This window comes from Canis lupus, chromosome 24 (assembly GCF_048164855.1).
Source record: "Canis lupus baileyi chromosome 24, mCanLup2.hap1, whole genome shotgun sequence".
In the NCBI taxonomy this organism is placed as follows: domain Eukaryota; kingdom Metazoa; phylum Chordata; class Mammalia; order Carnivora; family Canidae; genus Canis; species Canis lupus.
Genome location: NC_132861.1, coordinates 49133150 through 49160329, shown reverse-complemented (window position 1 = coordinate 49160329; position 27180 = coordinate 49133150). Strand labels below are relative to the sequence as shown.

At 50.3% G+C, this 27180-nt stretch overlaps 1 protein-coding gene and 1 long non-coding RNA gene across 4 annotated transcripts; one reads left to right on the top strand and one right to left on the bottom strand.

The window, feature by feature from the left end:
• Positions 1 to 88: 88 nt before the first annotated feature.
• On the bottom strand, positions 89 to 11786 carry ACKR3 (atypical chemokine receptor 3). 3 transcript variants are annotated; one of them, XM_072796796.1, is made up of 3 exons: positions 11691 to 11784; positions 11375 to 11581; positions 89 to 2060 (listed from the first exon to the last, which is right to left on the bottom strand). In XM_072796796.1, exon 3 carries the CDS (start codon positions 2032 to 2034, stop codon positions 946 to 948), a length of 1089 nt encoding a protein of 362 aa, XP_072652897.1. In that variant the 5' UTR covers positions 2035 to 2060; positions 11375 to 11581; positions 11691 to 11784; the 3' UTR covers positions 89 to 945. The 3 variants fall into 3 exon arrangements, with proteins under 3 accessions (XP_072652897.1, XP_072652896.1, XP_072652899.1); XM_072796795.1 differs by lacking the exon at positions 11375 to 11581 and having other exon boundaries at positions 11691 to 11786; XM_072796798.1 differs by lacking the exons at positions 11375 to 11581; positions 11691 to 11784 and adding an exon at positions 10400 to 10779.
• LOC140616253 (uncharacterized) lies at positions 8795 to 10597 on the top strand. The gene is made up of 3 exons (XR_012016799.1): positions 8795 to 8927; positions 9365 to 9475; positions 10311 to 10597. It is a non-coding gene; the product is annotated as an uncharacterized lncRNA (long non-coding RNA).
• Positions 11787 to 27180: the final 15394 nt, after the last annotated feature.

Genomic DNA, 27180 nt, shown 5'->3' with positions numbered 1-27180 from the left:
ACCCGTCGTGCCGTATATATTTGTACTGTTATTACCACACATGCCACCTAAATGCCAAACATGCTTCTAACACTGAGACGCAGATGCCTTTTTTAGGAAAAACAAATCTTTATTAAAAAAAAAAAAAAGAAAAATAACTTACAAATTGAGAGAACTCTCCGAAATAAGACTGTTCAAAACTTTGTGCGCGGCGCTGCAGCCTGGAGAGGTTCCGCTTCGTTTCGCATTTTTAATGTAACTTTACGATACAATTAATATCACAAACTGCTTTACAGCGTCCTTCTTGTCCCATATCCCATGCAGGTAGCAAAGCACCACACAGATATAAAACTATCGTAAATAAAACATTTCAGCCCAGACCGGCATATATTTATATATTTATATATTTATATTTATATATATATATATATATATAAAATTTCAAAACAGCTAACAATTAATGTCATCCTTAGTCAAAACTGAAATCAAACTAGTCTTAAAACTACAACGCTCTGAATATATGTCAGCGTATGTATATGTATCGTATGTGACAGCGCCCATACGATTTTTATAAAATATATTTAAACTTTCAAGTACATTTATAAGGTACGCCGATAATGAGAAAATAAAGTCTTAAAACTTAAATACAAGTCACCAAGTAAAACCTCCAGGGAACACAGAAAGTCCTATTTTACAGAAGTGCAGGCGAGCCCGCCACGCAACCGGCTTGGACGAGTAAGTAGCAGGGTCACGCAGCACGGCCCACGCCGTCAGGACGCACGGCCCCGTGACAGCCACCCCGGCAGCCGGACAAAGAGGAGAAGGGCCCACGGTGGCACCTGCTTCCCCACTTCACGCGACTCAGGCCTCAAGCCCCAAGGCGCCTTGCTTGAACTCTTGGAGACGATGCAACCCAGCGCCGTGTAGGAAGCGCGCACGCTTGTCCCCGAGGCCCCGCGGGGCCCGTCACTTGGCGTTTTGCTCCAAGGCGGAGTACTCCGTCTCCGACACCCTGGAGGCATCGATGAGCTTGGTGAGACCCGTCTTGGCCGAGTACTTAAAGATGAAGGCCTTCATCAGCTCGTATCTGTAGTTACGGTTGATGAAGCTATAGAGCACGGGGTTGACGCAGCAGTGCACCAGAGACAGGCACTGCGTGACGTGCAGAGCCGTGAAGAGGAAGTTCTCCAGCTGGCAGGTGAAGGGGATGTAGTGAAGGATGGAGAAGATGTCCAGGAGCACCACCACGTGGTAGGGGAGCCAGCACACGAGGAAGACCACCACGTAGGAGAAGATGATCTTTCGGCTGCTCTGCTTCTCCTGGTCACTGGACGCGGAGATGGCGCGGGCCAGCAGGCAGTAGAAGACGGCGATGACGCAGAAGGGGATGGCGAAGCCCAGGACCACCGAGACCAGCTCCATGCTGATGAGCCACTCCTTGACGCTGTGCTCGGGGTAGAAGGAGCGGCAGTAGGTCTCGTTGTTGGACGCCGACGTGACGGTCTTCAGGTAGTAGGTGTCGGGCAGGGACACGCAGAAGGCCAGCAGCCACACCAGGACGCAGACGGCGCGGCGAACCACCTTCTTCCTGCGGCTCGACGTGCTGGCGAAGTAGGTGATGGAGAGGTAGCGGTCCACGCTCATGCACGTGAGGAAGAAGATGCTGCCGAACAGGTTGATGGAGAAGATGAGGTGCGTGATCTTGCACGTGAGCTCCCCCATGGGCCACTGGTTATGCTGCACGAGGCTGACCACCCAGACGGGGATGGTGACGACCACCCACAGGTCGGCGATGGCCAGGTTGAGGATGTAGCAGTGAGTGTCGTAGCCGGTGGTCTTGGCCTGGATGTTCACCCAGACCACCACGGAGTTGGCGATCATGCCGATCACGAAGATGAAGATGTAAATGAAGGACAGCGTGTACAGCAGCACGCTTTTGTTGGGCATGTTGGGGCACAGCACGGTGTCCACGACGATGCAGTCGCTGCTGTTGCACGGCCAGCTTATGTCGGAGAAGTTGCCTGGCTCGGCGTAGTCGAAGAGGTGCAGATCCATGGTGCTGCGGGCAGCCGGCGAACGGCCTAGGCGGAAATGAAACAGAAAGGACGGAATGGAAAAGGGGGTTCACCGGGGAACACAGCAGGCGCCCTTGCAGCGCTCCACACGCTCAGCCGCTCTGCTTCGCTCATGGCGTCTTCCACCCAAAGGAGAAAAGGAAGCAGCAGGACAATGACAGGACACACGCCCAGCATCCAAGCCCCTGCGGCGCCCGAGTGAGAGGGGGACCGCCTTCTCTATCTTCTTATGGCTGTGTTCTCAAGACCTCACCAGCCCGGCTGTGCCCGCAGCGTGAGATCTGCCCAGACCAGGGGCAGGGGGGGACGTCTGACAGCCACAGCGACGCTGACGCCTCGCTCATTCTCAGCAGGGGACACTGGAGCCACCTTCCCCATACCCCAGAGAACGGCAGCAGCGATCATCTGTTCCTGGCACTGCTCTGGCCCCGGTGTCCTGCTCTGGTGTCTTAACGAGAGGGCCTCAGATTCCAAGGGTGCATCCAAAATGTGACTCAGTGCTTTTTTACCTTCCTGCAAAACGTGCGTGTAAACCCGGGTCGAACAGGCCACCTTCAGTTCGCCTTCACGAAGACCACGTGAGACGTGAGACGCGGTCAGCCCTGCAGCCTGGCTGCCGCCGCACGGCCCCCCACCCCCCGGAACCCGGAGACCCTGGGTTTGCCGTGGGATTTTCAACTAAGGGCAACCAACCAGCTGTCTGGCACTGTGGGCCACAGCCTCGTGTCTCCTTCTTTCATTAACCCAACTGCTTCAACAGCAGCTTGTGCCAAGACCCAGGGCACAAAAATCGCCACCTGCTGCAGTTCTGGAGGGGCAGACAATTGTCTCCACTGTCTTTCCTGCTGACCTGACGTGAGGCCAACACTCTGAACTGTCACCATTTTGATATTAACAGAGAAATCAGCTCCGAAGTACCCCTGTGCCTAGAAATGATCATTTCTCCCCAAATGCACCGGCTAGGAGAGCTTCCAGGGGCTGTCTTCTACTGCTGCCCCAGCCACTGGAGGGCCCCGAAACCCCTCCAGGACACGGCCCTGGGTGGGCAGCCCACTGTGCGACCACGGGAACAAGGACGCCCTGCGGAGAGCGACCTCGCAGAGGAATGCTGTTGTCCTTCCTTCTCACATGTCACAGGTAATAACTGACCCCAAGTCGAGCTTCTGCGCCAAGTTCATTTAACGTGGATTCCAGGTCACACAGAACTCCCTGGAGGATGGGCCACACGGGTCCACGGGTCAGCGCCCAGGTGGCTACGCTAACGGTATGAGGACACACAGCCGGGAAAACCAGCCACCCCGAGACCGGACCTTCCTGGGTGGGAATCCTGACTCTTTCCTCACCGGCGTTGAACCTGAGACTCGCTAACCTGCCTTTGGCTGCATCCTCGAGACACCGGCACCATCTCCCAGAGGCGCCCAAGAACCGAAGGGTCCAAACTGGAATCTAGCACACAGCAGGTGCCCTGTCGCTCCCTCCCACCCCACCCCCATCCCTTTGGCAAAAAAGCACAGCCCCCCTTAATTCTTGCTCCACGTTTGAAGCCAAGTCTCACTGCCTAAGTAATACACGTCCCCGCCCGGAGGGAGACGGAGGGGTGTGCAGAGACGGGCAGTCTGATACGTTGGCCTTCAGGATAAATGCACAGGAGCCCTGACAAGTGAGATGCTCCCTGGTCTCCCAGGACCGGCTCCTGAGCCTCGAAACTCACAGCAGGTGACCTAATCCTAAATCTCAGGTAGCAGGTAGCGGACATCACCTGCAGGCTTCTTCTGGGCAGTTCTCCTCTGGGGGTTGAAAGTGGCCACTGGTCCCTCTCCCGGGGGGAACCTCACCAGGTCCCCGTGGCCCCGCTGCTGAGGGGAGGAGGCTGGGCCTCCCCGGAGGTGCCGGCAGCGGCTGGGCCCAGAGAGCACCCCACCAGGAGGAGCCCATGCCCTGTGACCACTGCCTTGTGCAAGACCAGACACACCAGCAGAGGAGGGCACCCAGGAAGACTCAGCATGACCACGTTTAGGACAAAGGAAACTGTCACGTTATGAGACTTCGGACCGCCTCGTCCTAAGTGGCAGCTTGAAGAGCCCCAAAGCCCATGGGTCCAAGGGGCAGCAGAGGACACCCTCGAGGATCCACGGCTCCCTGACCCCCTGGACTGGCCTCAGGGTGGGCAGCCAGCCCCAGCCCGTGCTCTGAAGCTACTCCTGCCACCTCGCCCCCGCCCGGCCACTAACCTGCCCGCAGCTGGCCCTCCCCTCCCCATCCCACGAAGCCCCCAGCCCCAGAAGAGAACAAAGCAAGGATTTCAGCTCCGCTCTCCTATATATGGCTCAATGTGGCGACCCCCTTAATCCCCCCATTTCCTTAACATGAAACACATCTGCAGCATGGGCTGCTTTATAAAGCACTTTGGCCTCATGACCTCACCTGACTCCACAGTCCCTGTAGAGCGGAGGGGCTGTGCTGGAGGGCACAGCCGGGCAGAGGGGGGCCCGGACCAGGCAGGGCCCCTCCCCAGCCCCATAAGGCCGGGGCAGACACAGCCACAGAGCCGTCACAGGGCCGGAGAGGAAGGAATGCCCGCCCCCAGGGCCCCAGGACCCCCAGCCCTGTTAGCCTGACAGGGTCCAAGCACCCCCAGCTCTTTGCTCACCACGAGGAGACAGGAAGTGAGCTCAGGCCTCCTGTGCTGCTCAGCGGAAGGCGCCGGGCACTGTTCAGTGTGGACAGCCGGACCCCTGCAGGGCCAGGGTTGTATGAGAAGTTACATGCCTCTCACACCCCACCCTTTTGGAAATTACTAGGTCAAGATGTCCAGATTGGGGCGCTTGGGGGGCTCAGCGGCTGAGCATCTGCCTTCGGCTCAGGGTGTGACCCCGGGATCCCGGGATCGAGTCCCCCATCGGGCTCCCTGCATGGAGCCTGCTTCTCCCTCTGCCTGTGTCTCTGCCTCTCTCTCTCTCTCTGTCTCATGAATAAATAAATAAAATCTTCCAAAAAAAGTAGAATCAAGTTGTCCAGACCGACCCTCTGGAGCTGCCAACCGCTCCAACCATGGCGCAGGGAGGGCTCAGGGCCCATCCTTGGTTTCCTCCTCTGCCCTCTGGGCGATGGAAACCTGAATAGTGATCACTGGGCCTCTGGCTCCCCTCCCTCCCGGGGCCACAGTGGGGCTCTTCCAGCCAGGGCCCAAGGGGAGGGCAGAGGCTTCGGGGCTCCCGGGTGGAGCGAGGGGGCAAGCCCGCTGGCCCAGCGGTCGGTGATCTTCCACCACCCATCAGCCCGGGAGCTGAGGGCCGAGGCCGGGGCCCTGGCCACCGCCTCCCCCAGGGAGGACCCCCGGCACCCCCTCCCAGGGCAGGGCGGCTTTCGTGGCCAAGAGGAGGAGGGAGACAGAGAGGAGCTGAAACAAAGCACAGTCTTCAGAGGCCCTGCAAATCCAGACAGAGGATTTGGATTTGGGAAACCGAACTCACAACAGCTTAGCCCCCTGCCCCGTCATTTCAGTATTTTTCATGCATTTGGTTTTGGAAACAATCAAAGGCCGTTTCCAGAGAAGAATATGATTTGACAAAGACAACCTCATCTTATGTCCCATGTGGTCTGCAGCAAAGGCCCGTGGGCTCGAACCAGGGTCCAGGAGGGCTGGGGCCGTCCCCTTGGTGCAGTCCCGCCGATGGTGTGCGGCCGCCCCCGAAGAAAGGACCTTCCTAATCTGCTGGCCGAGATCTTAACAAGTGGCCCTCTCACAGCCACGGATAGGGCAAGCTACGGAGTGTCTACCCAGGCCCCCCTGGTTTCCACAGGCTGGCGACAAAACCCGAGGGTGGAGGGGTGAGGGGGCGGCCGGCGAGCGACAGCCCAGAGCGCCCAGCACCGGAGGCCCAGCTGCCCTCCAGCGAACGCAGGACACAGCCGGCGGACCGCACTCCCAGGGAGTCCAAGCCGACTGAAGACCACCCCGACCTGGGGACACCCCTCAACCCAGCCGCTCCGGTCCCCTCTCTGCTGGAGGAAAGCCCCAACTCCACCCCGCCAGCCTGGGGCCAGAGCTTGTAGATTCTACTCTATAAACTTCTGTATTATTTATTTGACATCAAGAATGAGGGAGATTTTAGATTTTGGAGGGAGGGTTCACAGAACAGTAACGGATCCAGTTCCATCATCCTAGGGCGCTGGGCACCCCCATCTCCCCTGCATGCCCTGAGCCCCGCCGACTGCTCCTCTCGCCAGGGCTCCCGGTCTCTCGACTCCCCGTCCCGCACCCGGACCCTGGGAGCATCGCCGGGACCACGGCCTGCGCCTGGGGTCCGCACAAGGCCTCAGCCACCCTCCCGTTCCCGAGGGCAGAGGAGCTCCTTGTGGTCACTTGGAGGACCTTTCCGGGAGATGTGCCTCTCATTTCTCAGGTGCGTGTGCATCCGCCAAGGATCCCTGACAGCGACTGGAGTGCAGCACGTGGTGTGAGATATCGCTGCCTCCCAACGGTGGCCTGAGCTCACCGGGGGCTGGGGGTCAAGCCAGAATTAGAAGGCCCCGAGGTCAGTCTGCACGGGGGGCAGTCGGCCTGCAGTAAACCGCCCGCTCACGGGCCCAGGGACAGGCCCTCCGTGACAGAGACCGCCAAGCAGTCAGGCCTCTGGCTGGCCCACACCGTAACTGCCTTCGGCATGTTTGCAAATCCCCATCGCAGACAGGAAGATTATTCTGCACCAGCCCCTTAGCTGCTCCTACACCAATCAACGCATCCTGTTTCTCCCCCTGGTCCCCTACCCAGGCCACACAGCTCTATTATGTGTCACTGCTCCCCCACAGCTGAGACCCAAAACACCAGCGCCTGAGTCCTGCTGCACAGGACCACCGCAGTGGTCTGGGGGCTGCGACCTCCTGCCTCCCTGGGTCCCCTGAGTCCTGCACCCCCAGCCAGCATGGTGCTCGGCGGGGCGCTAATAAAGGACAGTGGAGTGCAAAAACAAAACAAAACAAAACAAACAAACAAAAAAACCACACTCCATGTTCTTCCTGCCCAAGCCCTGCACCCCTACGATGTCTTCATCTTTGCATGAAGCCAGCACAATACAGGGGTTCAGGGTGTCCACAGTCAAGAAGTCAATAGTGATCATCAGGCTGCACCAAGCCCAGTGGTCTGAGGCCATCACTGGAACAGGAGTCCAGAAGAGACTCTTCCGAACTCCCCCTCATCGAACTGAGACAAAGATCACCCTTTTCATGCCCCAAATGTCTGTGGAGCCTCCCATGAGGGGAGCACTGCTCTGGAGGCCAAAGAGCAGAACCGCCATGCACCATCCTCAAGGACTCACCAGCCAACTGAGAAGGGCAGGAAGGCAGCAGGGCGGTGGTGGGTGCCCCTGGAGCAGGAGGGTGAGGAATTCCCACTCACGTGGTTTATGGGGGTCATCAGGGAGGAATGCAGGGGTGAGATGATCAATGATAGAGACCATGGAGAGGGTCACCGGACGAGGCTGAGGCCAAGCTCCCCACAAAGGAAAGGTAGCAGGTGACAAGAGTCAGGGGCAGGGGTACAGGGAGTGAGGGAGTCAGGCTGGGCCTGCCCACACAGAGCCGCAAAGGTTTTGAGCAAAGGAGCAGCTTATGGCAAAAAAAAAGGCTCTTGAGGGTGTAGGGGGACACAAACCTGGTAGAAGGCATGCAGTGGGGGCCTCTGGCGGCAGGGTGCAAACAGGCCTCAGGAACGTGCTTGCTCCCAGTCCCCACTGGTGCAGATAAGATTACATGGGACCAGGCGACCAGGACTGGGTACCAGGTCGCACAGTGAGGGGCCTCCTGGGCCTTGGGGCTCCTTAGGACCTCTGCCTACAGGTGACCTTTCTTATTGGCCTTCTGTGGTTTGGGACCTGTGTCCTCCCAGGATGGAATTTCCCGGAGCAGTTCACTGTTGTTCAAACTGGATCACCTTGCTCAGCCTCCCGCCGCTGCACACCTGCACACTGAGGCCAGGCCAGGAGAAGAGAGCCGCGTATCTCGGTTTGTGGCTAACAACGGCCCTCCTCACTTCCCCAACTTTTCCAGACTTCACCCAGTGGCAGCCATGCTCTGGCCTCTTTGCCAGTCTAGTTGGCATGCAGTTCAGGTCACGAGAACTCACACCACATCTAAAAAAATCATTAGGCAATTGCCCATCACTGGGGTCAGGGTTTTATTTGTTTGCTTTTTGGTTTTTTGGGGTTGTTTTTGTTTTTGTTTTTACAGATGCTGCATTAAATCTATGGGCAAGTCCAGAAAAGCTTCAGCCCTGGCAGGCTCCCTGCAGCCATCTGCTAGGGCTGACAGCAGACTGGGGAATGGTCTGTCCTCCAGTGCCAAGCAAACAGAATGTGTCTTGACTGCACATTCAGTTGCAGACTACGAATTATTTCACACAAGCAAGGAATGGCTCTAAATCATTAGAAAACTCAAAAAAATAATAATAATAATAATAAAGAGAGGAAAAGAGGGGAAAAAAACTCCCTACCCTGAGTCATATATAGGTCACTTATCCCTGGAGTCCTCAACCTACTTCCTGTTAACACATGGGGTGGGACATCCTCGCCCGCTTTTAAATATTTGGGGGAGAAAAGGAACCCCACATCCAGAAACCCGATCTGGTCTATTGTGCTCAGCTGCCCACAGGGAAGCAGTGCTGTGCCCAGAAGGGCAGATCCAAAGATCCACGTCACAAAGGCTGCCGTCTGGGTTGGCCGGGTGTAACCAGAACCCCAGTTCCCACCCAGCTCAGGACCTGGACGAGGCAGTGGGAGGTCAGCCAGGCTCTCGGCCAGACACAATAGAGTTCCCAGGAGAAGGCTACTCAATCTTGGACTCTTCTAATAAAACTCGGGGAAGAGCCCCACAAAGGTATTTGTTACAATTAGAAAATGTGAAGATGCTGGCTATCTGGCTGACACAGCCCCCCCCCACCCCCACCCAGGGTCCTCCTGCTGCCCACTGCTCCTCTAGCTGTCCCTTAGCCACCCGGGTGACTCCCAGTCCCTCCACCCTTCAAGCACTAGGAACAAAACAGAGTCGGCTCCAAACCTACCTGTGGCTCAGCAAAATGTTCACAATAAAAATATTTACTCCCCTCCTCACTTTCATCAGGAAAGCATCTACTTTTTTCTCCAATTCTAAATCACTAGATTCTTCGGTTAAAAAAACAAACAAACATCAAATATTCCCTGTAGAAAACCATCAAATACAGACTCAGATAATTCTCCTATTTTTCCTTTTCTTCTCTCCCTCCCTCCCTCTCTTTCTTTCTTTTTTTTTTTCTTGTTTGTTTTTACTCTTAATAGAAACTGTGTGTCCCAGGACTACAATTTTCTGGACTTGAACAGCACTTTCTGTGACCTGGCCTTGAGTTTCTCTCTAAACTCTACCTACGTGCGTGTAACTCGACTAGAAAGGTGCTGTAAGACCGTTCTTCTTCCTAAAAGTAAAGCTAAGTTCAAACCCTGTACATTTTAGTTCCAAAATCCGTTTGCGCCCTGCAAAACCACCGAAAAAAATCTAAAGTCCTGAAATCCTGAAGGTTTTTCTCCCCCTCAGTTTACTCTTAGGGTTTCTAGAGTGACCGTCTGCCGGTCTCAGGTTTGAGTAACTCCAGCCAGCTCCCTCACGCCTCCCTGAAAACAGAAGCCCCTCTGCCTAGATGAGCACACAAAAAGCCACTGTTCCTGATTAAGTAGGTTTTTTTGTTTGGATTTTTTTTTTTTTCACCCAGAAAGCCTATACTTTGCCTGTTCTGGGTCTGATTAGAAACCATAATACCTTCTCAATTCTCCCAGGACTTGCTGTTAATAAGGGGAAAACTCACCTCCAAAGTCCTGACTCAGTTAAGCACCAGCATGTTGCCTTGGCTATACTCTCTGGAACTTTTTTCAAACTATGATTGCAATGCATGCCACTTTTTAAAATTGGACAGGCAGCAAAATGCAGGCATTTCTCAATTTTCTTTTGCTCTATCACCCCCACCCTTACCCACCACCACCCCCATCCCCAAGAGGCTGGGGCATCCAGCTCAGCAATTGTGCACACATTCAAGTGTTTATTGCACAGATTGGGGGGGAAAAAGAGCAAATTGTTTCCAAGCTAGAGCTCCCATGTGCAACTTTGCTTTAGAGAAAGGCTTTGCATCTGGGGAAGCTCGTGCGCTGATGGGAGGAAGGACAGGCAGTTTATCCATTTAAAATCTATAGAAAGTTAAGCACAGACCCCAGCAGCCTCCACTTTCTTTTCTAGGCAAGCCTATTTGATCTCCGCATTTTTGCTGGAATAAATAAAAGGACACAAAAGCAGCATCTGCGTTTAAAAAGAAAAGAAAAAGTTACCACATTGAGACTTTGCAGAATGAAGTTTCAGGGGATGTCAGCGCACCAAATACCCCTCCAAGAGCTGTAAACCATGTCAGGGGCCCCTCCTGCACTTCTGGAAAACCTAATGATCCCGTCGTGAGCAAGTGAATTGAGAGAAAGAAAAAGAAAGAAAAGGAAGGAAGGAAGGAAGGAAGGAAGGAAGGAAGGAAGGAAGGAAAAAAGAAGGAAAGAAAGAAAGAAGAAAGAAAGAAAGAAAGAAAAAGAAAGAAAGAAAGAAAGAAAGAAAGAAAGAAAGAAAGAAAGAAAGAAAGAAGAAAGAAAGAAAAAGAGGAAGAGAGACAGAAAAGGAGGAGGGAGCCGCAGAGGGAGCCAGCCAGTCTGACTTTTACAACTTCTCATTCTCTCTGGAAGTTACAAGTCTTGGCTAACCACCCACCCCTGACCTCACTCCAAAGTTCTCGCTGTCAGTCACCCCTCCAGTCTTTCTGCATGCTAACGAAATCCAACAAAAGTCAGGTTTTACCTGAAGGGTATATTTAAATTACAAAAATCCTAGACTTGTGCCTGTGCCTTTTTCCCCCCCAAACTGCCAGTTGCACTTACCTTCCGAGAGCACAATAAATATTCAAATCAGATTAGCCAGGAAGCCATCCAAGACCCAAGACCGAGCTGCCTTTAACACTCACCCTTAGAGCTTCCAGGCTCCCAGGAGCTGGTGCTCCCTCCCGCCCCAGAGCCCTGGATTCAAATACATTCTGGAATCACAAAGATTCACAGCACCCTTTAGGGGGGGCTTCCCTTAAGGATGCCCCCTCAAGCAAGCTTAGCCCGTCCTTCAATGACACCTGTACTGGCCAGTCCATCTGTTTCCCCCCACCCCAAGGACCCACGCGTGGAAGAGGCAAGCAGTGAGTGGTGCCAGGCGTGCCTGATGCCAGCTCCGGGCCAGCAGGATGGACGGTGCGCATTCCTGCTGAGTCCTGCACTTACCCGAGCTGAAAGGCGCACGGCTCTGGGTGCCTAAAGCCAACACACTGCACGAGCGCTGGTTCCACGCGTGACTTAAGGCCACCCGGCCTCTTGCTTTCCGCAGCAGAGCGCGGTGGCCCCGGCTTTGCAAGGCGCTTTGCAGCGCGCAGCGCCGTGCTCTGGGAAAGCAGACCTGCAGCCACCAGCGCAGCGACTCAGGAGTCCGGGCTGGGGGGGTTGGGGGGGGGGGGGGGACCACTTAGCTCCAGGCTGGAAGCCCTGACCTCCGTGCACCCCCCCTCGGTGCAGGCCGGGCTGCGGGGAGCAGTCGCCTTACCTCGCGGCGGGGCTCGGGCTCGGGGCTCCCTGCGCGCTGGCGGCGGCCTCGGCTCCCCGCCTCGGGGCTGAGCGGTTTGCAGCACTGAGCTCCCGGCGGCCGCCCCGCGTTATATACACCGCAGGCAGGCGCCTCTAGGTGGCAGCTTTGTAACCCGCATCTGCTCCCTCCCTCCCCGCCCTCCCCCCTTGCACACGTGCATACACACACACACAAGCATGCATGCACGCGCGCACACACCCACGCACCTCTCTGTAAACCCCGATCTGTCCTCCCCCCCCCCAGCTCTGCACCCTCACAAAGCGCCCTTGGGGGAAACCCCAGCCGCCCTTGGCTCAGCAAAGGTCTGATGAAGCCCCAAGGTCCGGCCCCCACGGGGGAACATGTGTCAGCAGAAGAAAATCTGCAGAGAAACCCTAGCGCTTTGCAAAATCATCAAATATTTATCTGGTCCCAGGTATATCTTTAATAATCCCATTACCACCCAGAGTCCCTTTGAATGCCTCTTAGCTCCAGGGAAGACTTTGTTCCCAAGACAAATTGCTCTGACCTTCTGAACTTCGGTGTTGATTTATTTGGCCTGGGTTTTTCTTTGTCAATTCCTCCAAAACAGAAGTAACTGTTTTGTTTTTTTTTTGTTTTTTGTTTTTTTGTGGGGTTTTTTTTGTTTTTTTTTTTTTTTTTTTGGTATGAGTGATGGATCGGCACCATGTTATGTACTCCGACGGGGGTGGGGGAACACCTTTGGAAACATATTTTTATTATTATTATTATTATTATTATTATTATTATTATTATTATATTTTCTTTTATTTTTTGGAAACGGATCTTAAGATTTTATTTGAATACTTTTTTTGTAAAGGATTTCAGGTCCAAAGTCCTTGAAAATCTAAATGATGCAGTGTTCTCAAGTGCCTGCTAGGTGCACTTGAGAGGTATCATAAATGCCTTTTGAAACGGTCCTTTTTTTTTTCTTTGAGATGAGTTTAGCAAATGTTTTTATTTTTATTATTATTATAATTACTATTATTATTATTATTACTGAGATCTACATTCTTATCAAGAAGTATGTACCTAAAAGTTCTGCCCACTGTGCAATTCAACCTAAGAATGTGTTTTCACCTCGAACACCCTATTTAGAAAAAAATCGACCCATAAAACAACGGATGTGAACTTTCACTTTTAAAACCGTGCTCCCTGAGCTTTCTCCCCTAGGGTGACCTGAGTGCACCGTTTGGGCTCTGGGCTGTTTTCTGCCTCTAGTGGGGTTTGGATGGGGCGCATATGCCTGGAGGCACCCGCATGGGCCCACTTTCTCCCCAGCTCAAACTTTTTGAGATTCTTTTTATACTTCTTGCTAAAAATAACAGCAGACAGCCAAATGCCAAGCCTGGAGGACTGCGGAGGTCAAACTCCCCTGCAGGCTGCAAGGCCCGGGTGTGGAGAAAGCCCTTAACAAAAGAAATACTCTGCTGAGATCAAAGCTTCCCATTTTTCTCCTGCGGCGGGACACCAAAGGCGAGCTCGGGGCGCGCACCTGCTGCCCCGGGGCTCGCGGAGGGAGGGGGCCCCGCGCCCTGCCCTGCCCTGCCCTGCCCTGCGCCCCGGTCCCCGGGCACCCAAACCCCACCTCGGGGCGCGCGGGGCGTGCGCTGCGGGCAGCGGGTGCGCACGCCCAGGACCTAGGGCGGACCGACTGCAAGAGGCTTTTCCATGACTTTCCCGTCCCGGTTTCTTCTGGTGCGTGACCCTGTGTCTGAGCCTGATGGAAACGTGCGCCCCGGCCCGCGAGCAGGGGTCTCCTCTGTGACCCTGATGCACGCGCTTCGCTTTCTGGTTTCCATGAACTTGACGGTCCCTCCTCTGGAGAGCGCGCGTCTCCTTGGGCACCCTCGGGGCGCGGGAGCCAGCACCCAACCTGCCCGAGTCCGGAGGAAGGGAAACCCAAAGTCGTTGTTAAGGAAGAAAAAAAAAAAAAACTCGCCGGGTTGAGAGCACCCCGGACCCCGCCCCAGCTCGCTGCGTGCGCCCCAGCCCCGCCCCTGCCCCGGGCCGGAAAAGAGTACCCCCCTCCAGGGTCTGGAAGCCCCGCTTTGTAAGGGGACCAGATCCCAGGGTCCCAGCCCCTAAAATATCTCTTGGAAGCTTCTGTGGGTGGAGTTCCCCCAGCTTTGGGGAAGGAGGCTTCTGGAAGGGAGGCATTGCACAGCACGGGGAGCTCGGGAGCTCGGTAGGAATGAGTTTGGTTACTCCATCCCCCATCCCCCCCTCCAGGAAAGGCTTAGCCAGGACCGGGCAGCTGTCCCTAGCATTGTCCCAGCTGCCTCAGGACCCGGTTCTCTAGCCCTGAGGACTGGCTGCGACCCAGGGCAACGGGATTTTCAGCCAAGCTCGCGCCTCCTTCCCCCTGTAAACCTGCACCTGGGAGTTTGGACTGGGCCCAGCGGACTCTCGGCCTCTGACCTGATTTCCTGCAGATAAAATCCACACCAATAAAAAATAAATTTATTATTATTTAAAAAAATCCTTATAATAGAAGCCTCTATTCTTGCCTGGTTTGGGGCCGCCCAATGGGCCTGCAGCCTGAGACCCCCCCTGCCCTTTAGAAGCGCATGCACCCTGGAGAGCCAGCCAGGGCCCTGCTAGGCTGCGTCTGGGCTCCTAAGGGAGCCCACTCCGAAGGGGGTCAGCGTGGATTCTGGAGGCTGCAACCGTGGCTGAGGTGCCCAAAGGCACCATCGGCCTGAGGACAGAAGGCTCACTTTGCACAACCTTGGGTCTTCACTCGCACCTCAAGAGTATCACAGGAGGCATGACTGAGGCCTGGAGTCACGCCCCTGGAAGAAGCTGCATCATCCAGGCCCCCACCTGGTGACAGTCATCTCAGCTAGCCCTAGACATCCCCTCCTGAACAACAGCCCAAAGCCCCTTCTGGGGGTGGGGGGGAGGGAAGAACCTAGAAGTTAGAAGTGAGACGGAAGCCGCCCCCAAGGAGGTAGGCTCCCCCAGCCTGGGCTCCCTCCTGACTTGGGCTCCAACTTAGACACCACGCCTCCTTAGGCAGCTTGGCCTTTTTGAATATGAAGTTCCCACCTTTAAAATAATTATAATAGGGGTGTCTGGGTGGCTCAACTGGTGAAACCTCCGATTCTTGATTTCTGCTTAGGTCATGATCTCAGGGTGGTGGGATGGAGCCTGGCATTGGGCTTCAGGCTCAGTGCAAAGTCAGCTTAAAATTCTCTCTCCTTCTCCCTCAGCCCCTCCCTATCCTCTCTTTGTCCTCAAATAAATAAATACAATCTTTTAAAAAATAAGAATTCTAATAAAGCCTTCTATTCTTGCCAAGTGCTTCTCAGGATTAAATGAAAGAATGCACATTAGAGACACCTCACAGGTCCCAGAGCCGCTACTTCTCTTTCTCCTCCCAGGCCCAGCAGGAAAGCAAATTCCAGTGACACAGCGCATTCGTTTTTGTTTTTTTTTTAAAGGAATAAAAGATATATAACCCAAGGCTTGTAACATTTTATGAACTCTTTGGTAGAGTCCAGACAGGTTTCATAATAATAGCTAAATCTGAGTGTTTGCTCTTTGCTGATCTAAGTGTTTTGCCTATACTCTTTCATTTAACCTCTACGGTGACCATAAAAGTGGCACTATTTTTGTCCCACTTTTGTAAGTGAGGAAGCTACGGCCCAGAGTGGATAACCTGCCCAAAGCTAGTGAATGGACGGGATTCAAACCCACGTTTGTCTGACTTCACAGCACGTGCAATCATCTGGTGCCACAGGAGGACAAACTCTTAAAGAGAAAAAAAGAAAAGCCATCGCAAAATATAGATCAGGCTGTCTTAAGTGGGGCTTCCTAAAAGCAGCACCGCAGATGAGAATTCGGGGCAACCCATTTATTAGAGAAGTTCTCCAGAAGAAACTAGCAAGGGAAGGAAAAACACAACCAAAGGTTCAATTCTGGCCAGGTCTCAGCTGCAGCTGAGCCTTCGAAGCCTGCAGGACACCCTGACTTCACCCCCACTGCAGGCCAGGGTGCCGGCTTTCATACTCCTACACCCTCCAAACCCTGGATCGGGGCCTCTGGGTGAGAACGTAGCCTCTCTATCTTCCTGTTCCCACCCTGTGGGAACCTGAGGTCAGTCTCTCAAAGATACATTCCACTCACAAGCCTGGGCAGTAAACCCACATTAAATGGACACACAGACACACAGGGAGGTCCAATGGATCCAAGAGCAATGCCACTAGTGTCCACTGTGCTAATCATCAACGGCACCTCTTACGTCAATTTTGACCCAAATAAGAGAATACTCCCTAATTAATACTCAGATTATCTTGTTTCTGCCTCAGGAACAAGTACTTGACATTTTCTCTACCTAGAATGCTCTTCCCAATGATTGCTGTATGGTTATTTCCTTGTAATTCTAATGCTGACTTAAATATAATTTTTTTAGAAAAACCTTCCTTTACTGCTCTGGCCCATGACAGTTACTCTGTCATTATCCTATATACTTCATAGAACATATTGCCACCCAAAGTTTCCAGTTTATTATTTGTCTTCTCCCCCCCAGCATTCCTTGAGGGCAAGAATGTTGCTACTCTGCTCACTGCTATACCCCCATTGTCATCAAACAGGGTGCTTGGCACACAGTTGGAGCTCATAAATATCAACTGAATGAATAAACTTAAAAGAATCTCACTTTTGAATCAGGTTCTTATCCACCACCACCCCCATATTTCACTCACTTTCTGCCTCATAGAAATGGTTGAGAAGAGCAGTTAGGAAAGGACCCCAAAACATGTTTTAGAAAGACCTAAAATATATACATTGAAATAGGCAAAAAATGTGAACAGGTGCTTACACAAGGTTATGACCCCTAAACATATGAAAAGTGTGCCATTTCCTTAGTCATGGGAAGAATACAAATTAAAACATGGTGCCATTACAACTAGACACCCCCAGAATGGCTAAGATGAAAATTAGTGAATGTTAGCAAGGCTGTAGAGCCACCAAATTCTCCCACACTAGTGCTTCTCAGACTATTTGGTGAAGGACCAGCGTTGTTTTTTTTTTTTTCTTTTCTCTCTCTCTCTCTCTTTTTTTTTTTTTTTTTTTTTTTTTAGATTTCCAATGCAATGCACACCAAAACATTGTCCAACTGAGCATGACTAGGGAGGAGCTCCTGCCACTGTGTGTCATCAAGTAAGTGCAACACGTGAAATGTCTATACTGCAGCCTGTCACACAAGGTTGCTGACCATGTTTTTGCATATCACAGGGATATCACATTTCTTTAAACTTTTCTAAATGGTTTCTCACTCTCAATTTCAAATCCTACTTCTCTGAAGACTAGCAGCAAATAGCTCACAGCCCACAGTTCAAGGGATATACGCCAATGGTGGAAGCATAAATTGGCACAACCATTTTGACAGTATTTACTAAAGTTGAACATACACATACCTATGACCTAGCAATTTCACTGCAAGGTGTCACTTCAAGGTATATACATTGCACCAAATGAAAGACACAAGAATGTTTATAGTAGGATTATTTATAATGACTCTAGACCATAAATACCCAACATTAGCAGAAAAGACTATAATAAATCAATATCCCTCATGAACATAAGGATAAAAATCCTTCAAAAAAATAGCAAATCAAATATAATATATACCATGACTAAATGGGGCTCGTCCTGGAAATGCAAGACTGTTTTAACATTTTAAAATCAATATAATTCACTTAGTTCACAAAATAAAGCATTTGAAAACTTCAAAATCAATTTGTGATAACAACCTTCAGCAATCTAAAAGTAGATTTTTATTTGATTTAATTCTTCACTTTGGTATAAGGACATGTATGAATTTGAAATAGGGCATTGTGAATATTTAAAACTAACATCATACTTAATGGTGAGAAGAAGGAGAAGATATTCATTTTCACCACTTCCTTTCAGCATTATACTGGTGGGTCTAGCCATTGCCAATAAGGAAGATTAAAAAAAATGAAGACATATGGGTTAGAAAGTTGTAAAATCGCCTTTATTAGTGTTGATGTGATTATTTACAGGGAAAATCCTGATGAATCTGCAAAAGAACTTTAAGAACTAAATGGTAAATTTAGATAAGACTCAGAATACAAAGTCAGCATACAAAAGCCAATTGCATTTCTATGTATCAGCAGCAAACAATTAGAAAATAAAATTGTAAAATTCTTTTATAATAGCACCAAAATCCAAAAAATATCTAGGGATAAATTTAACAAAAAACACATGAGACCTCTATCACCACAGTCCTCAGAGAAAGAAGAGTAAAATAAATGGAGAGATATACCATGTTCATGGATAGGGGGATTCAATACTCTTCATTTGCCAATTTTCCCCAAATTGGTCTATCGAGTCAATGTCATTCTAATCAAAATCCCAGAAGATTCTTTTGTAGAAATCGGCAAGTTGATCTCTACATTTTTATGGAAGTTCAAAAGAGTTCAAAATAGCTAAAACTGTCCCAAAATGGAAGAATGTTGGACGATTCACTTTGTGATTTCATGACTAACTATAAAGCCATGGCAAACAATCTGGCGTGGTATTGGCATGCTAGGCAAATAGAGCAAGGGAGCAAAATAGAAACTCTAAAAATGAACTCACGTGCAGTTTATTGATATTCATCAAAGGCACCATAGCAATCAGCAAAAGTTAAGAATGATTATATTACTATATCATAGTAGAATCAAATAATTGTTGTTAGAGGGGTAGAGATTAACTGGAAGGGAATTTAATGGGGTGATGGCAATGTCCTATCTATTGATTGGGTCAGTGGTTACATTGGGTGTATATATTTATCATATCACCTGTTCACTGAAGAGCTGTGCTTTTCATTAAATTTTACCTCAATTTTAAAAAAGTTACACAATGTAAGCATAGAGTAACACCATTTATTTAAAGTTTTAAGGCGCTGACATAAAGTACATATTATTTATGGGACTATGCAAAAAGCCTAACTAGAGGTAAGAAAGGCTGCACACCAACTTGAAGACAGTGGTTGCTCTGAAGAAGGAGAGAGAAAGGGGATGGGGTGTGATACATAGGAGTACCTACAGTCTCTACAGTATTTTTTATTTCTTTAGGCAAAATATTCACATTTGTTAGCTCTTATTGGTTGAGAACATGGGTATACTTTATATTACTTGCTGTTCTCTGTTTGAAATTTTTCATTTTAGCTTTTAAATTTTAAGAAAAGGGGAAAAAATTGAATTGAAAGTTCTGAGTGAAGCATTGCTTTCTCTCCACTTCGTTGTGAAGTTTGACACAGAGAAGAATGTTTTCTGATCTCTGAGTGAGTACAGGAAACTTCTGCCATGAGAGTATATCAAAGTATGGAGGGCCTAATGAGATACCAAGCATCTCAGGTCAAAACTAAGTCTCATTTTTCTGAAACTTTGGCAACATTCTAAAGTACTGTGATTTCACACTCCTCAACTTCAATATATAGATTTTTAGCTTCAAAGCCTAAAAATGATTCAGCCCAAAAATATCTAACCTGAAGATAAAGAAATATCTGAATATAGCTAATAAAAATTATTTTAGCTGATTCGAGTTTTGAGATTACAAATTTCATATATGCTAATAAAGTCACATGTTTTCATTTCCACTTATGTTTGAAAATACCCCTAAAAACCTTAAAACACCATGTGGTGTCAAATTAGCAAAAGAGACTATTGTTCCTATCTTCTTTCTTTCTTTCCTTCCTTCCTGTTTTTATTTTTTTCGTGTATTTCAAGTATTTATTTACTTGAGAGAAAGAGAGAGAGAATGGGGGGAGGGGCAGAGGGAGAAGGAGAGACAATCTCAAGCAGACTCCCCACTGAGCACGGAGTCCCACGTGGGCCTCAATCTCACGACCCTGAAATCATGACCTGAGCCGAAATCAAAAGTCAGACACTTAACCAACTGAACCACCCATGCGTCCCTATTTTTATTTTTAAATACTTGAAAACTTGCAGAAACTATTCAAGTGAGGGGCAAAAACTCTTTCTCCATGAACCAGTTGAGCCTAAGTTGTTGACACGGTGCCCCATCACCCCCTAAATACTTAAGTGTGCATGTCTCACAAACAGGGATATCCTCTTTCTTTATCCAAATGCAACCATCAAAATCAGGAAGTTAACACTGATGCATTCCCACCTCCAAGTCCCATTCCAGTTTTGCCAATTATCCCAATAATCCCTTTTGCAGAGAAAGGATCCTCTGAATCGTGTTGCTTTGAGCTGCTATGTCTCTTCCATTTCAATCAGTCCAGCACACTTTCTTAGACTTTCCTTGATAATTATAACCTGGAACTGTCTGAAAATAACAGGCTGATTATTTTATAGATTGTCCTTCCATCTGAGTTTCTCTGATGGTTCCTTTTGATTAGGTTCAGGTTATATGTTTTTGGTGAGAGCTTCACAGAAGTGAGGGTGTGTTCACCCAAACAGTGAACAGTGTCAATTTGTTCCATTACTGATGGTGTTCACTCCGATCTCTTGATTCAGAACTGTCAGGCTTTTCCACTAGAGTTACTCTTTTCTCCTATGTAATTTTGAGGGTAGATCATTTGAATCTATGCAAACACTTCATTCTTCCTCAAACTTTCCATTTATTCATTCATTTATTTACTCATATTTGTACAAGCTTGTGGTTTCCTGTCTCAGTGAGTTATACTCCATTACTCTCAGTGTTTATTTTGCAGCTCAGATTTTCCCTGACTTAGCTACTGGGAGCTGCATCTGTGTCCTTTTACTATACCTCCATCATTTTTTGAAACTTCCATTGTTTACTGGCACAAGAAGATGATCCAGGCTCAACCTGCACTTTCTCTAACCCAGCTGGGAACCAGCCTTCCAAGGAGCCTTAGTAGTGGTATTTAGAAGCCAAGAACTGGGTGCAAAACGTGCTTACAGCTAATGTGCACTGCAACTCCCTTCTCCTCAGGGACAATCCTGGCTTCCATTGCCCTTATTATGGTAATTTATTTGATCATTCCCCCTGTTGCTGCTGTAACAAATCACGTTTTCTTACATTTTTGGACATCACCAGCCTGAAAGCATTGTTCCAGTGGGGATTCTTCCCTTTTGAAGGCTTCAGGGGAGACACCTTCCTGCTTTTTCCAGCCTCTAGAGGCCACTCACAGGCCTTAATTTGGCCCCTTTCCCATGTTGTTCCAACCTTGTGTTCTGTCCTCCCATCTACTCCTACTCCTGACTCTCATCTCCTGTCTCCCTTATATAAGGACCCCGTGATGATATTGGACCTACCTGGATAATCCAGATAATCTCCCTATTTTAAGATCCTTAGCTCAGGGGGATCCCTGGGTGGCTCAGCAGTTTGGCACCTGCCTTTGGCCCAGGGTGTGATCCTAGAGTCCGGAGATCGAGTCCCATGTCGGGCACCTGCCTTTGGCCCAGGGTGTGATCCTAGAGTCTGGAGATCGAGTCCCATGTCGGGCTCCCAGAAAGGAGCCTGCTTCTCCCTCCTCCTCTGTCTATGCTTCTCTCTCTCTCTCTGTCTATCATAAATAATAAATAAATAAATAAATCTTTAAAAAAAAAGATCCTTAGCTCAATCACATCTTGCCATAGAGGTAACATTCATAGGCTTGAAGGAACAAAAGATGTGGACATCTTTGGGAGGCCTTGTCATCCCCCTTCCCCTTATGTGGACATCCTCCTCACTCTTTCTGGACCTCAACACTCACTACAGGACTGACCTGTGAGAATGCCCTGCTCATCCCATCCTGAGTCCCCACGGCTTCCCACTGTGGGAAGGACTTAATTGCTTTAGGATTGAATTACTCAGGAAGAAAACGGAAGAGATGAGGAGGAACAAGATCTTATTTTCTTATACACTTTTTCTAAAAAACATTATTAACAACAAATTCTCAGAGTTACTATTTAAAATTATATTAGCTTGGGATCCCTGGGTGGTGCAGCAGTTTAGTGCCTGCCTTTGGCCAGGGCGCGATCCTGGAGACCTGGGATCAAATCCCACGTCAGGCTCCTGGTGCATGGAGCCTGCTTCTCCCTCTGCTTCTCCCTCTGCCTGTGTCTCTGCCTCTCTCTCTCTCTCTCTCTCTCTCTCTCTCTCTCTGTGTGACTATCATAAATAAATAAAAATTAAAAAAATAAATAAAATAAAATAAAATTATTTAGCTTCTACAGAAACCCTGTATCAAAGAAATGAGACAATGACACCCTTGCCTTTTTTTCTTTTTTTTTAAGATTTTATTTATTTATTCATGAGAGACACACACACACACACACAGAGAGAGAGAGAGAGAGAGAGGCACAGGCACAGGCAGAGGGAGAAGCAGGCTCCATGCAGGGACCCCGACGTGGGACTTGATCTCGGGTCTCCAGGATCACGCCCTGGGCTGAAGGCGGCACTAAACCACTGAGCCAACTGGGCTGCCTTTTTTTTTTCTTTTTTTCTTTTTTAGTGTCAGGAAATGTGGAGTTGGTACTCTTTGTTGGTGGTTGCCAGAAACCCAACTTGAACTAGTTGACTCCTATAACCAAGCCAAGGCAAAGAGGCACTGGGGCTGGCCTCAGGGATGGTGGTCACCAGGGACCCCAGTAGCACCAGGTGCTTTCTCTGTGTCTGCCATCTCTGAGTCCCTCTCAACTTGGAGGCATTCTCTTTGGCTGGAGTCAGGGCTGGATGGAGGCAGCTTTCTGGACTCAATAGATCTTAGCTTCATCATCCAGTGTGAAAAGAGATTTCTCTTTCCCACCACCATTTTGAAAAGTCCCATTTCTGACATAGATCCGAAGTCACTCCTTAGATCACTCACTGTGGCCAACAAGACAAGTGTTCCATTCTGTACTATCAGAACACATTTGGAACAGGTTTCAGGGGAGAGATGACCAAGTCTTGAAAAGAGACCCAGATCTGTGACAGTGCATTCATCCCCATGCTTGGTAGAGTGAAAAGGCTCTGAACTGTCAGAGAAGTCATAAGATGTGTCATTTACAGGAGACAGAAGCTTTGGGGAAGAAGCAAAGCAGAAAGACTGGCTTCCTGTACTTGAAGAGCTTGTCTTCTGTTGGGTGACAGACATAAGGTGAAGCAGAGCCAGAACTGGAGCTGGAAGGGGGCTCAGGGCGAGGAAGGGCCGTCTGACCAGCCCAGGTGGTAGGCGCCTTGCCCTGGGTGTCTCACAAGCTTGACAACCACTCAATGGGGATGCAAGGATTGGGATGCAGTAGGGCTTAGAAAGTCCCTTCCGAACCTGACACTCGGTGAAACCCTGCTGCAGGCTTACCGACTCACGGTCTCTCGGCTGCAAATTCACCCTTTTTTTTTTTTTTTTTTTTTTGCTCTTCTGTAATGGGTCTGAGCCCCTTAAATATTTTTACTGTGTCAGTTGGCATGATGTGTAGTTCTGTCAATGGAGGAGGCCAGAGGGGTGTGGCTTCCTAGTTTGGGTGTGCCAGTTACGGGGTTCCCTAGGGCCAGGGCAACCAGCAGCAGCCAGCGGCCTCCCCCAGCACCCTACGTGGTTTTGTCGCAGAAACTTGGTGGGTTTTTTGGTATAAAAACTGGGCTGCCTGTAATGAGACATTTCCTCCAGAACTGCCCCAGAGGAAAAGAGTTCTGGTTAAGTCCTGAGACTGAGTCACCATAGCAACATCTCTGGCGTCCAGGAAGCCCGGGCCAGCCGCCCTCTGCTGCGAGGTGCTGGGGGGATGGTTGCTCTTACATCCGCCAATCCTGTCTTCCTTAGGGCTCTCTTTACTGCTTGCCGGCCCTTCTCTCCCTACTCTAATCCTCTGTTGTTGTTAATAATGCTTTTCTTTTTAAAGATTTTATTTATTCATGAGAGACACAGAGAGAGGGGGGCAGAGACACAGGCAGAGGGAGAAGCAGGCTCCACGCAGGGAGCCTGATGTGGGACTCAATCCCAGGACCCCAGGATCATTCCCTGGGCCGAAGGCAGACGCTCAACCCCTGAGTCTCCCAGGCACCCCATTAATAATGCTTTACATGACACCTGCCCTGTTGAGGTCTCTGTGTGGTGTCTCTCCTGTTTAGACCCTGATGGATGCACCCCTCCTTGGTTCTTCGTGCCTCATCTCTCCCTCCCTTTCAGAGTGTATCACCCGCTCCTGGATCCAGGGGCCCGTCATACAGATCTGAGGGCAAAGGCCTTAATCATAACTCATATTATTTATGTAAAATGTTACAAAGGGTTAACAACCCCTCAAAGGTAAGGGAAGGTGTCATAATCACTTATCTTCCCAGCAGGGGAGAAGGGACAGGTCCCCGGAAGCTTGTCCAAACTCCACTTTCCCGCTGTGGAAGTAAGTCCCACCCAAGATTCAGTGCAGCTCAGATCCCCAGCCGTGCCCCGGGGTTGCTCCGTGGGACACTGTGTCCCACCCCTGGGAAGCAGAAACGTGCAAGCCCCATCCTGGGCCCTGTCTAGCAACGCTGCCGAGGGCAGGCGTCAGAGACCGACACGCTTGGCACAGCAAGGCGGGACGAACCTCCCACGGCGGCTGCTACCTGTTGAGATGAAATCATGAAAATGAAAGAGAACACTTTCATTTTCTGAAGGTCATTTTTTTTTTTTTTTTGAGACTCTTTCCACTCCCTTTGCTGCTACAGATGCTTACAAACCAAACCGCCTGGCTGCACAGGCCCAGCCCCGGCTCTTTCAGAACCGCCCTGAGCACGGGCCCAGGCCCCCACATGAGCATCCTCAAGCACATCCATGGGCGAGGGCCTTCCTCATCCATCTCAGATGTTAAGCAGGAGCTTCTCTATCCGTGCCTCAGTTTACTGAACTGGGGATTCTGTTGGGAGCCACCACTGGGCCAGACTACAGCCGGGCGGGGTTCCCCGTGACTGAGACCCTGGGGACCCTGGGAGCTCCGCTCTCGCTCTTCTCTACTGGCTCCTCCGCATCTTGGGCTCATCCACCTCTAGGCTCTCTTTAAAGGGTCGCGAGAATGAATATGCCCAAAGGTCACCGGTGGCTATCTGCACGGGGAGGCGGGTGGGTGTCCAGGGCTCCCTTTGCCCTTTGGATCCACGCCCTGCCCCCGTCCCGCTGGGAGGCTGAGCTGGCGTGGGGCCCACGGGCTCAGGGTGCTCCAGCTTCTGGGGGGATGAGGCAGCTGGCAGGAGGGGAATGTCACCCTGCTGCCACCCTCTCCCCAGGGCGCCTCACAGAGCCCCAGCTCCACGCAGCTGGACCCAGCTCAGGCCGCCCTCTTTCAGAAAAAGAATCCACGGTTGTGAATAGAAAACACCTGGGCCACTGTAAACCCCCAAAGGTGGGGGGGCGGGGGCGGCACCAGAGAGGACTTGAAGTCAGAATGGGAAGAGAAATGTGTTTACCTGATGGCCATTGGAATGTGTTACCTTGGGGGATCCCTGGGTGGCTCCTCAGTTGAGCATCTGCCTTCTGCCCAGAGTGCAATCCTCGGGTCCCGGGATCGAGTCCTACATTGGGCTCCCTGCAGGGAGCCTGCTTCTCCCTCTGCCTGTGTCTCTGTCTCTCTCTGGGTCTCTCGTGAATAAATAAATAAAAACTTAAATAATAAAATAAAATAATAAAATAAAATAAAATAAAACAAAATAAAATAAAATGTGTTACTTCTACAAATGTTCCAAGTGATAGGATGCTCTGAGCAGCCACAAGGGCCTGGCCTCTCCTGGTGCCCAGGAAGAGGCCTGGGAATAGGCCCCCATTAAGGCTCCCTGACTTTGCCATGACCCCTGCTTCTGGCTCCGGGGACCACTCGGTGTGGCAAGCTCTGTGTCACCCACCGTCTTGCTATGTAAGCCCTTTGTAAACCCATGCGCTTCAGATTACCCTGTTCTGATGATGTCATCATTGTTTCTGTTTTCTTTTTTTTTTTTTAAGATTTTATTTATTTATTCATGAGAGAGACAGAGACAGAGGCAGAGACACAGGCAGGGGGAGAAGCAGGCTCCCTGCATGGAGCCGGATGCGGGACTGGATCCCAGGGCCCAGGGGTCACGCCCTCAACCACTGAGCCACCCAGGTGCCCCCATCGTTTCTGTTCTCTAATTTTTTTTTCATTAGGATATTTTTTCTTAATTTTTTATTTAAATTCAATTTAATTAACATAACCCGCTGTCTTGCTACGTATGCCCTTTGTAGATAATGCACTTGGGATTACCCTATTGTGATGATGTCATCATCGTTTATACGTTCTAATTTTTTTATTAGCATTTCTTTAGTTTTTTATTTAAATTCAATTTAATTAACATAAATTCAATTTAGTTAACAAATTAGTAGTTTCGGGTGTAGAATCCAGCGATTCATGCAACACCCAGTGCTCATCACATCATGTGCCCTCCTTCATGCCCATCCCCCAGTGACGCTATCCCCCACCCCTTCCCCTCCAGCAACCCTTCCTTTGTCTCCTAGAGTTAAGAGTCTCTTATCTAATTTTTTTTAAGATTTTATATATTTATTCATGAGAGACACAGAGAGAGAGGCAGAGACACAGGCAGAGGGAGAAGCAGGCTCCATGCAGGGAGCCCGATGCGGGACTGGATCCCGGGTCTCCAGGATCAGGCCCTGGGCTGAAGGCGACACCAAACCGCTGAGCCACCCGGGCTGCCCTCATCTAAATTTTTGACCAGAGCAGACATTTATAATTTCCTCCAAATAAAATAACCTCTCCAGCACCGACACAGAAGTTGCTTTGGGAGACTGCAGCTCGTAGCATCACCGGGGTCAAAGAACAAAATAGAGGAGGAAAAGCCTGGGAAAACACACCAAAACTCTCGAGGTGGTTTTCCTGGGGGCGGGGGACGAGGTGGACATTCAGTCACTTCTGGGTTTGCTGATTTCTGCAACTGTTCACCCTGTGAAATAGAAACAAACTGAATGAGCTAGATGGCCGTGGGGCAGGTGGAAAGGGCTCCTTCCTCTGCCTGCCTCTGACCCTGCGGCCACCGCACACACCAGAGGACAGAGTCTCTTACCGGGAAGGCCTCCCTCCCTCCTCACTCCTCCCCTTGGGGTTTCGCTGAGCACCTTTACCCTTAGAAGATAATTGCTGCTTGTTCTGGGAAATCCCCCGGACTCCCCCACAAAAACGTGAATGCTCCGAATCAGGGTATCGGACAGGAAACCCAGCAGAAAGTCCCCGCAGGGGAAGAGACCCATTTCCATTACTAACAGGAGGATAGAAAGAAGAGTTTGATAATAAGAATCAAAGCCCGGGTCCAAATACTGGTTCTCCGAGTCCCAAAGCAGGTGGGACTGGGGGCCCCCGAACCCTGACCCTGGGCGCCCAGAGGGGCCGGGACAGGGCAGGTGGGGACCAGCCTCCCTCGGGCCTCAGCTGCCGGAGTCAGAGGACCCGGGGCACAGGCTCCAGGGAGACGGGGTCTTGGAGGTCGTGCTCAGGTGTGAGTCGGTGCTGGTGGACCCTGAAAATGAAGGCAAGCAGCCCAAGGCACG